This window comes from Anomaloglossus baeobatrachus, chromosome 4 (genome assembly GCF_048569485.1).
Source record: "Anomaloglossus baeobatrachus isolate aAnoBae1 chromosome 4, aAnoBae1.hap1, whole genome shotgun sequence".
NCBI lineage: Eukaryota > Metazoa > Chordata > Amphibia > Anura > Aromobatidae > Anomaloglossus > Anomaloglossus baeobatrachus.
In genome coordinates this window covers 636,163,573-636,176,416 of record NC_134356.1, presented here as the reverse complement: position 1 = coordinate 636,176,416, position 12,844 = coordinate 636,163,573, and the positions used below count along the sequence as shown (strand labels likewise).

The 12,844-nt window shown below is 42.8% G+C and overlaps 1 protein-coding gene across 2 annotated transcripts in view; it reads left to right on the top strand.

Annotated features, from left to right (window-relative positions):
- The first annotated feature begins 271 nt into the window (after nucleotides 1-271).
- Nucleotides 272-12,844, top strand: part of RHOBTB2 (Rho related BTB domain containing 2) — a 53,573-nt gene continuing 41,000 nt past the window's right edge. The window contains exons 1-4 of one of the 2 annotated variants that reach the window (XM_075346426.1): nucleotides 272-1,118; nucleotides 7,987-8,188; nucleotides 9,034-9,137; nucleotides 10,974-11,159. In XM_075346426.1, coding sequence (XP_075202541.1) covers nucleotides 1,108-1,118; nucleotides 7,987-8,188; nucleotides 9,034-9,137; nucleotides 10,974-11,159 — 503 coding nt within the window. In that variant the 5' untranslated portion in view covers nucleotides 272-1,107. Of the gene's footprint in view, nucleotides 1,146-7,986; nucleotides 8,189-9,033; nucleotides 9,138-10,973; nucleotides 11,160-12,844 lie in introns of both variants that reach the window. The other variant, XM_075346425.1, reaches the window with a different exon arrangement.

Here is a 12,844-nt window from a genome sequence, read left to right as displayed (position 1 = left end):
CCTGCCAGCATCTACGTCCCTGATTTCTCTACAGTTGAACGATGCTTCCGAAATACAGTCGCGTATTTGCAGCCCCATGTCACCATGTTCTGTGCGCTACTTCTTTTCCATGTATGTCAGCAGATTAAATGAAGAACACTCTGATCATTTTGCAGCAGCTGCATCTGGATTTTCCCAAGATGTCTATGACGCCACGGAGCCTGCAGGTGGCACTCAAGACTTTCCTTTCCAGCTAAAATAGAATTCCTCCCCTTGGTTAGAAACACATCTTCTCATACATATACACGCACACCTCCTTGCTGGAAATGAGGAATCGCAACCTGCACCCATCACCGCGATAGACACTTGCATCATGACACAGGGCTGCAGTATCCGGATCCAGAGGCACAGCTGCCCGCATTGATCTCCAGGCTGCACCACACACGCACACTAATACGACACTGACACCTAACGCACACTGATACATAACGCACACGAATACCACACTGACACCATATACACACACTGATACATAACGCACACCGCACACTAATCCCACACTGATACATAATGCACTGATACGTAGCACACACTGACACTACACTGATAAATAATGCACACTAATACCACACTGATACATAACGCACACTGACACTACACTGATACATATCACACACTAATACGGCACTGATACATAACGCACACTAACACTACACTGATACATGACGCACACATACACTACACTGATACATAACGCACACTAATACCACACTGATACATAATGCACGCTAACACTACACTGATACATATTACACACTAATACGACACTGATACATGTCGCACACTGACACTACACTGATACATAACGCACACTAGTACGACACTGATACACAATGCACACTAACACTACACTGATATACATTGCACACTAACACTACACACATAACGCACACTAATATTTCAGGCACAAACACACATATTGCAGCTTGTTGGACATATGATGAAAGCGAGCATACATGGCTATATGCACACACCAGCACTATATATGTGTAGTTATAGCTAGGCACATATACCCATAGCTGTGGCCTGACGATTTCCGGTCTGCAGAGAGGATGCACGGGTGACAACATGGCTGCCATGTATGGAACAAGCCTTACTTGGACTGGGTGTAGTATCCTCTTTGTGTGTGTGACATTGGTGGATGGTAGTTTATTATTATGGGGTCTTGTGATTTATTTTGCATGCTATGATTGGGGATAAGGGGGTACTGTTTGTGATTGTACAATAGTCTGTCCCCCCCCACCCCCTCCCCCCGGGTCCTGTTATTTTCCAGTTATGGTTTCTTTCGCCCTCAAACTTTGATCTTCAGTCGTAAGAATGTGACCTGATTTTCTCCGTAATGTAAACGGGGCGAGAAAGTTATTATTTTTTAACCAGACATGGTGCCCTGGAGACGCTGTATTCTGCACTGTACTATGACCTGGTTTTCTCCTCAGCCGCTTCAATAGTTTTATTCTTAGAAATGCTGAGCTCGAAGTTATGTGATTTTTAATCCGATCAATGGCATAATTCATATATACTTCTGGTAAAGCACGGTGGTATCTGCCACTGTTATATAGTACAGATGTGGCAGGCTGAATTGGTTAGGGTACTGCTATTGCTTTTCTTTACCAGTTCAACCTGCAGTCCTATGTAAAACAAATGTGGCGATCAGGCCCTGTGCACACACTGAGTATTTGGTGAGGTTTGTACCTCAGTATTTGTAGCCAAAGCCAGGAGTGGGACAATCAGAGGAGACGTATAATAGAGACCCGGCACCACTTCTCTATTTATCACCCACTCCTGCTTTTGACTTCAAATTCTGAGGTAAAAACCTCACCAAATACACAACGTGTGGACAGGGCCTTATAGTATTGGTCTCCTAATATGGGGAAAGAGAACTTTTTGGATCCCTCTAGGGTCTGTGTGTGATGCAATCTCTGCACCCCTATGATAGAAGGGGCTCTCCAGAGCACCTCACTCAACAATTGAAAGGCACTATTAATTGATTATCATCATAGGACTACTTGGCGTGCTGCAAGTAGTCCAGCATATTCATAAGCTCTGTATAACTACTAGATTGCAGGAAAGAAAACATTGATTTTATCAAAATGACAACAAACAGCTCAGTAAGTGACACATCGCTGGAATCAGGGTCTCTGTCTCTACATTAAGCTACTCTGAGATGGGAGAGCAAAAAACTGGTGACCGATTCTCTTTAAAATGGTATCCATTAGTCTTATGCCAAGTATTATGCCCCTGTTGTCGTGTCCTATTCTAATTAATAGGACTGGTGCACAATATATACACCAGCCGACTTGGCACAAGGCCTGGCAGGTGGCTGATGGACATTGCATCCCTACGCGGAAGTGAGAGGAGCTGTGTAACCCATTTACTACCCTCTCGAGTCATGCCAGGTTACATGTAATATATGCAGCTCTGTTATATTTTAGCAACACTTCTCTGCTACATCTGTATGTATGTGTGTGTGTATGTATATGTACGGTATGTATGTGTGTGTGTGTGTGTGTATGTATGTGTGTGTGTATATGTGTGTGTATGTATGTGTGTGTGTATATGTATGTGTATGTATGTGTGTGTGTATATGTATGTGTATGTATGTGTGTGTGTATATGTATGTGTATATGTATGTGTGTGTGTGTCTGTATGTACGGTGTGTGTGTGTGTGTATGTTTGTGTGTGTGTGTGTGTGTGTGTATGTATGTTTGTGTGTGTATATATTTATTTTTTTATTATGTCACTATATATAAGTTAGGGTATTGCATTCTGAGACTTGTAGTTTTAATTATATAGACTTGCGCAGGTTTTCCAGATATCACTGGAACATCAGATCTGCTTGTGTGAATAGTAGTATACAGCGCGTGCATTCAACATATCCTTAGGCTATGTGCGCACTTTGCTTTTTACCTGCTTTTTACCTGCTTTTTTGCTGCTTTTTCAACTGCAGCGTTTAATGCCAAAATGGATGTGTTCTGCTTTTCAAGCAAAGTCTATGGGAATTTGGGTTTCTTGTCCGCACTATGCAGTTCAAACTGCAGCCTTTTTGTTGCAGAACTTTGGTCAAAAACTCACCTTTGCAGGGCAAAACCCAAATGGCAAAAACAAAAACAGGACAATTGTTTTTGCCATTTGGGTTTTGCACTGCAAAGCTGAGTTTTTGACCAAAGTTCTGCAACAAAAAGGCTGCAGTTTGAACTGCATAGTGCGGACAAGAAACCCAAATTCCCATAGACTTTGCTTGAAAAGCAGAACACATCCATTTTGGCATTAAACACTGCAGTTGAAAAAGCAGGTAAAAAGCAGGTAAAAAGCAAAGTGCGCACATAGCCTTAGGGCTCTTTATGGGGCCAAAAAAGTGTCATTTTGGGTTCCACCCGAGTGGTAGAACTTGGTATACATTTTGTTTTCAGATTGTGTTTTCCGTGTACCCCGCACAATATGGGTATGTGTGCACGCTGCAGATTTGGTGCAGAAATTTTCTACATGGAATCTGCACCTTGTGGCAGAAAAATGCACCAAGCAATGCATGCGTTTTTATGCCATGCGTTTTTTTGTTTTTTTTTAATGAAGTCAGTAGGTGGAATGGCTGCAAAACGCATGAAATAACGCACCAGCAATTGACATGCTGCAGATTATTTTCTGCACCACATCTGCAAGTACACTTCTGAATTCTCATTGATTTTGCTGGCATACCAGGCATGACAAGAGACATGCAGATTTGGGCCACAAACTGCACAAAAAAATGCATCACAAACGCACTGTGTGCACACAGACTGAGCCCTAAGCCACACTGCATGAAAATCGGTGCCAGTGGAGTGCGATAAAAAATCCCATTGCACTCGGACTAAAATTAGATTATGTGTCAGCACACATGAGCGATTATTTTCTCAGCCCTAATCGGACCGAGAAAACAATTGCAGCATGCTGCGACTGTAATGCGATCCTGTTTTCTCTCGCACCCATTCAAGTCTATGGGGCGAAAGAAAAATCGCACTGCACTCGCATTACACCGGTGTACCGTGAGTGCAGGGCGAGAATGGCAATAGCCTGCAACGGAGGAGAGAGGGAGATAAGTCCCTTCCTCCCCTCCTCAGAGCCGGCCCTTCCCCCGCAGCTGAGGTCCGCTCGCACGATCGGATTTCAGTTGCAGGGACACTCGCATGACACTCTGCTTCCGTTGTACTGCCAGCGTGAGACGATTGTCATAAGAGGGGATCGCAGTAATCCCCGTGTGACCCCAGACTAAGGCTATGTGCCCACGCTGCACTTTTATTTCTTCAGTGAAAAACACATCCTCTGGCCGAATAACGTATAAAAAAAATACGGTGTTTCGGTGCGTTTTTAGGTACTTTTTGCCCATACGTTTTTTCACTTTATTCAATGGAAAAACGCAGGTCAAAAAACCACAAAGAATTGACACGCTGCTTCTTTTCTCTGCAACCAAAGCTGCAAGGAAAAAAGAAGCAACGTGCGCACAGCATTTCTGAATCTCATTGACTCTGCTGGGGAAAGAAATGCATGCAGTTTAGGGCAACAAACTGCACCAAAAACACATCAAAAACTGCACCGTGCATACAGGGCCTAAGTGTGTATGGTTATTGTGGGTTTTTTTTGTTTTTTACAATGAGCCCTTATGAGTAATGCATATATGTATCTCAGAGCTCTACCTTGTGTGGTCCATACTTACAAGTAATACTGGTCACTTAATGTTCTTATTTCAGGATTAGTGGCCATTTTGTTGTAAGAAACATAATACAATCCTTGTTGGATTATCTCTTGGCAGCTGAATAATAAATCAGAGTGCCGGGCATGGCAGAACTATGCTGTGATAACAATCAATACCCATTATATTATTGCAAGTTAAGAATTGGCTACAAACCAGTTACATTAGTGAGACACATTGTCTCCGGAGCTGATGTATATCATTTCCATTCCTTGGCTGCAAGCAGAGATCTTGTAAACAGTGAGAGATTTGTAACAAGTTGCAAATCAATTCACCTAAAAAGGGAAAACCAAAACCACGTAAAGTGCTACATTTAACTTTTAGAGACTTATGAAGGAGGGTTTAAAAAAACAAAAGTTAGCTTGTGAAGGTGCTATAGGGCCCCATAAAATAGGATCTCTTTTAGGCTGGCCCTGTGCACTTTTCTAAGTAATGTGACTTTTATGGTCCAAGTATGGACCATTTGTCACACACGCGGGTGTGGACCCACTCCGCTACGGAGCCCTGGGCTTACCCTAGAGGGGTACGTCTAAGTGACTACCTGGTATTATCTAGGACCTCTGGTGGTGAGGTTAGGCTTGTGCTGCAGGTAAGCGCCAGGTATCACTCCAGGGCAGTCCCCAAGTCTGCTGCAACTAACCCCAATGGCGCAAACAGGCTGGAGTCTAGTGTGGCAACAGGCGAGACGGAGTCAGAGTCACAGGCAGGAGTCAGACAGGACGGGTTCAGGATCAGGTACAGGTATACTGGACAGGTTTAAGGACAGGGTCTCAAGACGGGTTCAGGAACAGGGCCCTAACAACACAACTAGCAGGTAGCAGACTAGCTAGAACTAAAGTTGCTCAGGCTCCTTCCTACAGGGGAGGGTGCCTTTGAATAGCCAGTGCATCCAAGCCATAGGCTGGGGTCACTTACGGAGTGTGCATGCTGCCCCTTTTAAGAAGTAATGTGTGCATGCGCCCTAAGTGCATTGCGAGGGGACCTACGCAATGGGCACAGGAGCTGGGAGCCACCACAAGAGCCAGAACATACTTGACATGTGTGTGCCTGTGGTGGTGGGTGCTTTTGCGTCCTTGCCAGGAGGGAGAAGCGGAGCAGCGCAGGAATGCCAGCATTACACCATTATGTCTGGACCAGCTGTGAGTTCCCCCTATCCAAACTCAACAGCCTTGTACTCATATATAAGGGCATTTAGTTTGGATCAGGGGTCCCGCTGCCGGTCTGGACATCATGGTCTGTACTTGAAATGTGAATGTGAAACCTGCCTATTGGGGGGCAATGAGCAGAGAGCAACAAGTTCTGGGTTCACAGCACCTGAAATTGATGGTGTGATGGCAATAAATCAGCAACATAACTAGGGGCGTAACTGCAATAGGTGCAGTTCTGGGGCCTAGGATGCCCCAAAAGTGCCTTTGGCCTATATGAAAAGACAATGCTATTAAAGACTTGCAATAATTGGGGGCCTGATTGGAGCTTTCTTAAGACCATAACTTATTTTAAAGGATGTTCTCCTCTTTGGACAATCCCTATGTGACAATAAAGTGATCACAAAATATACCCCCTAATTGGACCCCCAGCGATCAGCTGTAATCTGCGGGGACACCTGGACCTCTATACACATTAGATTACAGTATTTTGTTGTATCGGCCAAAAAAATAAAAAAATGGCCAATTTTTATTCAATGTGATAACTGTGTGATCGGTCTGCTAAAGTAGTGGTTCATTCTTAACTTTTCATCTGATGAATGTTCTTTTTAGTTACCATTATTCAGTTTCATGACCTTTTAATCTAATGTTGAGCTTTTGTAAAGAAGCACCACAGGGGAAATTAAGCATTACATATTGTCTTTTTAAAGGGATTGTCCACCGTATATACGATGACGTGTTGATCGGTGAGTGTCCGACCACTGGGACCTGGAGTTTTTATCCCAGACCGGACACTTTTATCAGCTTTGCAAAATGGAGCAATAGAGTTACTCCATTTTGGACAAATGCTCCATTCAATCTCTATGGAGTTTCTGGAAAAAGGCGAGCGTAGCGCTTGGTAGCTCCATGACGAGTGAATGGTGCGGCGATGGAGCATGTGCACTCCTCACTCTGCTGATCGTTGTGGGTCCTATGGATGACTGGTGAGATACCCACAATATGGTTGCTCCATTTTGGACCAACGCTCCATTCGATCTCTATGGAGTTTACAGAAAAAGGGTGAATGCAGCGCTCTGTAGCTCCATAACGAGTGAATGGTGCGGCGATGGAGCATGTGCACTGCTCGCTCTGCTGATTGGCGCGAGTCCTATGGATGATTGGTCAGATACCCACAATACGGTTACTTCACTTTGGTCCAATGCTCCATTCAATGTCTATGGAGTTTCCGGATAAAGGCGAGTGCAGCGCTCGGCAGCTCCATGACGAGTGAATGGTGTGGCGATGGAGCATGTGCACTGCTCGCTCTGCTGATTGGCGCGAGTCCTATGGATGATTGGTCAGATACCCACAATACGGTTACTTCACTTTGGTCCAATGCTCCATTCAATGTCTATGGAGTTTCCGGATAAAGGCGAGTGCAGCGCTCGGTAGCTCCATGATGAGTGAATGGTGTGGCGATGGAGCATGTGCACTGCTCCCTCTGCTGATCAGTGCGGGTCCTACCGATTACTAGTCAGATTCCCATCATATGTCATGAATAGGTGATAACTTGTTTTCACTGAACAACCCCTTTAAATCATTGGGCTCTCGAATATAATATAGGGCAGTTGAGGTCAAGAGGGAGCAATACTCTGAATTACCGCTCTCCACATTTGGCTCCTGAACTGAGGACCACTTTATTATCTCAGGACCCCCTAGCAGGGTATATAAACATTGATTTTGTAAACTAGACAACCCCTTTAATATGAAGGCCCTTGTGTTCTGTGTATTCCTGTGTCGTAAACATATTAGGCCTAAGGTAGACCACAACTATCTAATAGAAATACCAGGCTGTTACCCATAGCAACCAATCAGAACTCAGCTTTTATTTTTTAAATGGCTCTGGTAAAATGAATACTGAGCTGTGATTGGTTGTTTTGGGCAACAGATAGTTTTCCTTTTGGATAGGTTTAATATATCGGCCCCATTATTTTTTATTTTGATTGAATAGTTTGCACCACATGAATGGATGATTGTGTGAGCTCATATAACTCCGCCTCCCACCCTCATTTTGTCTTTCTTCCTTCCTCCAATGTATAGATCCCAGCTGCTGGACACTGATATGGATTATGAGCGTCCCAATGTTGAGACGATAAAATGTGTAGTGGTCGGAGACAACGCCGTCGGGAAGACTCGCCTGATCTGTGCACGGGCATGTAACGCCACCCTAACACAATACCAGCTTCTCGCCACACATGTGCCAACTGTCTGGGCCATAGATCAGTACCGCGTGTGCCAAGAGGTAAGCATTCCGCATCGGTTCACCGTCACAAGGGAGATGTGGCATAAAGGGGATAGTCGTTAGAAGCTTTAAGGGGATATATAAGGTATATGTATGTGTATATATATATATATTTTTATATAATATATGCGGTGTGTATGTGTATATATATATATATATATGTGTGTATGTATGTATGTATATATATAATTTACTGTATGTATGTGTATATATATATATATTTTATACTTTATATTTTTTTGTGTGCTACCTAAATGAATGTATTTGTTTGGGACTAAAAATAATTTTTGCAATTTGGTTTAATTAAAAACCTTCACCATATTTGCTTTTTACAGGAGCTTTTTTCTCTGCACATTCAATTTTGATGTGATCTGTGATCATACACCATCTTGAAGGGGCTTAAAAAAAAAATAAAAAAATCAAGAGTTCAACTCTTCCATTGGATCGCCATAATGAGCTCACTCATGGATACTCAGTTAACTCATTCTGCAGCTAGCAATACAGGCGCTGTGAAATGCACATGGTGCACAAATGATGGAACCAAATTGCAAATACAAATATAATTTGTATTTTAGCCAAAAATACATGCAGTTAAATAAGAAAAAATGTTCTCAAAGGCGGACAAACCCTTTAAATCCAGAGAATCAAGCTAACTCTGTGTAGTAGGTTTTACAAATTTCCTCCCATACCATGGCCACTGATCCCAGAAGGTGAAGCGAGCCTTGAAATTTATGTGCATAGTTAATTATAGGACATACATGAATACCTTCCCTTGAGGACAGACATCTGGAACTATGTCGGTTACTCCAGAGATCTCCTTATCTTTCTCTTTCCCCTTGCTATAGGTGCTGGAGCGCTCCCGAGATGTCGTTGATGATGTCAGTGTGTCATTGAGGCTATGGGACACTTTTGGAGACCACCATAAAGATAGACGATTCGCATATGGAAGGTATGACTAAATCAATGTATTAACCCCCCCCATTGCAAAATCACATAGCTCCTACTGTGAAAAAAATGTTAAAAAGAAATTATGGGTCTCAAAATATTTTGCTCCCCCCCCACAATTTTTTTTTTTTTTTTTTGCAGTAAACTGAAGAATAAATAAAAATAGTTTTTTTGTGTTGCCAGATTCTGAGAGTTTAAAAAAAAAAGTTTATAGCTCTCAAAATCTGGCAACACAAAAAACTATTTTTTTTTTATTTATCCTTCAGTTTTACTGCGAAAGTTGGGTGAAAAATTGGGTGAGCAAAATATTAATATATTTTGAGACCCATAATATATATATATATATAATAATATAATTTATTTATTTATTTATTTTGTAACAGTGTATTTATTGCATAAAAGTGATGAAATTTAAAGGAAACTTTTCATAAGGCTGTGTGCATGCTGAGTATTTGATGCGGAAATTGCTGCACCAAATTTTCATTTCCTGGCAGAAAAAAAAAGCATGTTTTCGCTGCATTTTACCACTTTTTTATGCATTTTTTCCATGTATTTCCTATGCATTCTGGGGGTGGAAAAATGCTGCAGAAACAATGAAAGAATTGACATGCTGCAGATTTATTTCTGCACCAAATCTGCATGGGAAAAAAAAGCAACGTGCAGAAAATGTCAGAATTCTCGTTGATTTTGCTGGCATTAGGATTTGCATTCAGTTTTGTGACAAATCTGCACTAAAAATGTATTAAAAAATGCACTGTGTGCACATGGCTTTATTTTTGGTATCATCAGAAACCCACAGAATAAAGATAACAACATTATCCTGGTTCATTAGTTTTTGCCAGAATTGATGAAATACGTTTTTGTGCAACGCATATTTTTGGCATTTTTGCGCTAGTCCCATCTGTTTTGCCAACTTTTTGAATGAGGCGATGCAAAAAAAAAAAAAGTTTGGTCCTTTGAGGGATTAATGCCCTACACTGGTTTACAAGCAGTCATAAAATATCGTAACTGTCGGCAAATCCTGACCGGTCTGCAGGGCAATGGTGGGGCACTGAATTCCATTTGCAAGAGGACGGGCCATATTTTTTGGCCGGTTAATCTACACCATAATATACCTCCAAAGGTGTTGCTTGGCATTCCTTAATCCAAGAGAAATGTTGCAATTTTTGGAGCAGATTGCAAAATCAGTATCAGTTTCTCCCACTGTTAGGCCCCTTTCACACATCAGGTTTTTGCCGTCAGTCACAATCCGTCAAATTTGGAAAAAAAACTGATCCAACGACTGATGCCACTGGATCCGTTTTTTTTATTAGTGATTGATGGCCTCACGTTTTATCCGTCGTTCAACGGATCCGTCGAAAATTCTTTGTCCGGCTGACGGAGACAATGGACAAAGTAACGTTTTTTTGTCTACGTCGAAAAATTGGACAGCGACGGATCCGTCGCCTTCCGTCGTTTGGTAGAATGGAAGTCTATGGGCGCAGGATCCGTCGCCATCCGTTGTTTCTTAGAATGGAAGCCTATGGTTGCAGGATCCGTCGTAAGCCGTCAAATGACGGATTCCGTTTTTTTAACTGAGCATGCTCCAATTTATTTTATTTACTATCAAATAGCCAGTCGGATCCTTTGCATCAGTTTTTCCACAATCTACGCTGGATCTGTCGAGACAACGGATTGTGACTGACAGCAAAAAACTGATGTGTGAAATGGGCCCTATATTCACAGGTGTCTTTTTTTTGTCCCAGAGGGGTGGTTGGACCATTTTGGGAACAGACTGGGGAGTCAGCGCCTCCTACTGATGCACCCAAGGCTCATGACCCCTCTTTGTTGCCTTTTACAGGTCAGATGTGGTTGTTTTGTGTTTTTCCATTGCAAACCCCAACTCCCTGCAGCATGTCCAAACTATGTGGTACCCGGAGATAAAGCACTTCTGCCCACGAGCACCCGTCATTCTGGTTGGATGCCAATTGGATCTTCGCTATGCCGATCTGGAAGCGGTGAACCGCGCCCGACGCCCGCTGGCCAGGTTGTCTTTTTTGTATGTTTACATCTTACAAGATTTGTGGGTGATCATCACACTAATATCTTTCTCGTGTCACGCTGATCCATCAGTGAGCTGGCATGACACTGAAATGAGCAAACAACTGTCTAATTCTGCCATCAGCTCTTGCCTTACACCTGCCCCATCCTAAATGTCAGTCCGTTGGTGCCATGCTGAGCCGAGAATGTGAAGCCACTTGGCACTGCTAAGGAGTCGTTCTTTCTCAGCTTAGCCGCTCACCCACTGGATTCCAGAAAATACATTGCAGGACAAAGCTTTAAATAGAAATGAAATGTTCCTGACCCCACCGGAGCCTTAGTCCGCAGGGTAATAACAATGCACAAGCCTACAATATAGCCTCCTGTCACACATCCAATTCTCTTGTATGTGTTCTACCTGTGTCTTTCATGAATAGTTCGCATATCCATTATATTGTATGTCTAGTTTTTTTGCAGACTGAGTGTCCGCGCAAAAAAAACCCTCCAAAAAATAGACATGTTCGAAATTAATCTCAAAAATCTCCCACTCAATTCAATAGGTGCATAATAGAAAGAAAGACAGCACACGGGTACAATCTGTATATCATCCTATGGTAGTATTCTTCCAAAAGTTGGATGTAAAAGCACTGATGAAAATCGATCCATTATTCCTGTATGCAAAAAAGGACATATGAAACCTGCAGGGGTGTAACTTGAGGCTTAAGGGCCCTGATACAAAATCCCTAACAGGGCCCCCAACTATCACAGATCCTCAAACGTATGGGCATTCTCATAGGGGCCAAAGAGACCCCTTGAGCCTCTAAGCACTGTGGCCCCATTCCACCTGCACCCATTATAGGTACACAACACATACACAGGACCATATGTGCTGGGACATGGCAAATTCATTAGGCCCCCATTTCCTTGTGACCTTATTCCATGCCTAGGTTTTTTCATTCTTCTTGCCCAAAAATGGACAAGTTTTCATTAGTTTTCTGGATCCAATTGTCATCTGTCTCTTGTCTGTCTCTACCTGTGTCTCTGCCTGTGCCTGTGTGTCTGTGCCTGTGTCTTCGTCTGTGCCTGTGTGTCTGTCTGTCTGTGTGTCTCTGTTTCTCTCTGTGTCTCTCTTTGTCTCTCTCTCTCTGTCTCACTTTCTCTGCCTCTGTGTCTCTGACTGTCTTTGACTGTCTGTCTGTCTATCTGTCTCTGACTGTCTCTGTCTGTCTATCTGTCTCTGTCTGTCTGTCTCTCTGTCTATATCTCTCTGTCTCTTTCTCTCTGTCTCTCTCTGTCTTTCTCTCTGTCTGTCTCTGTCTCTTTCTCTCTTTCTCTGTATCTCTGTCTTTCTCTCTGTCTCTTTCTCTCTGTCTGTCTCTGTTTTTCTCTGTCTCTCTGTCTGTCTCTCTCTGTCTGTCTCTGTATCTCTCTGTCTTTTTCTCTGTCTCTATCTTTCTCTCTGTCTGTATCTCTCTGTCTTTCTCTCTGTCTGTCTCTCTCTGTATCTCTGTCTTTTTCTCTGTCTATTTCTCTCTGTCTGTCTCTTTCTCTCTGTCTCTCTCTGTTTTTCTCTGTCTTTCTCTCTGTCTGTCTCTCTCTATCTGTCTCTGTATCTCTGTCTTTTTCTCTGTCTGTATCTTTCTCTCTGTCTGTCTGTATCTCTCTGTCTTTTTCTCTGTCTGTCTCTCTCTG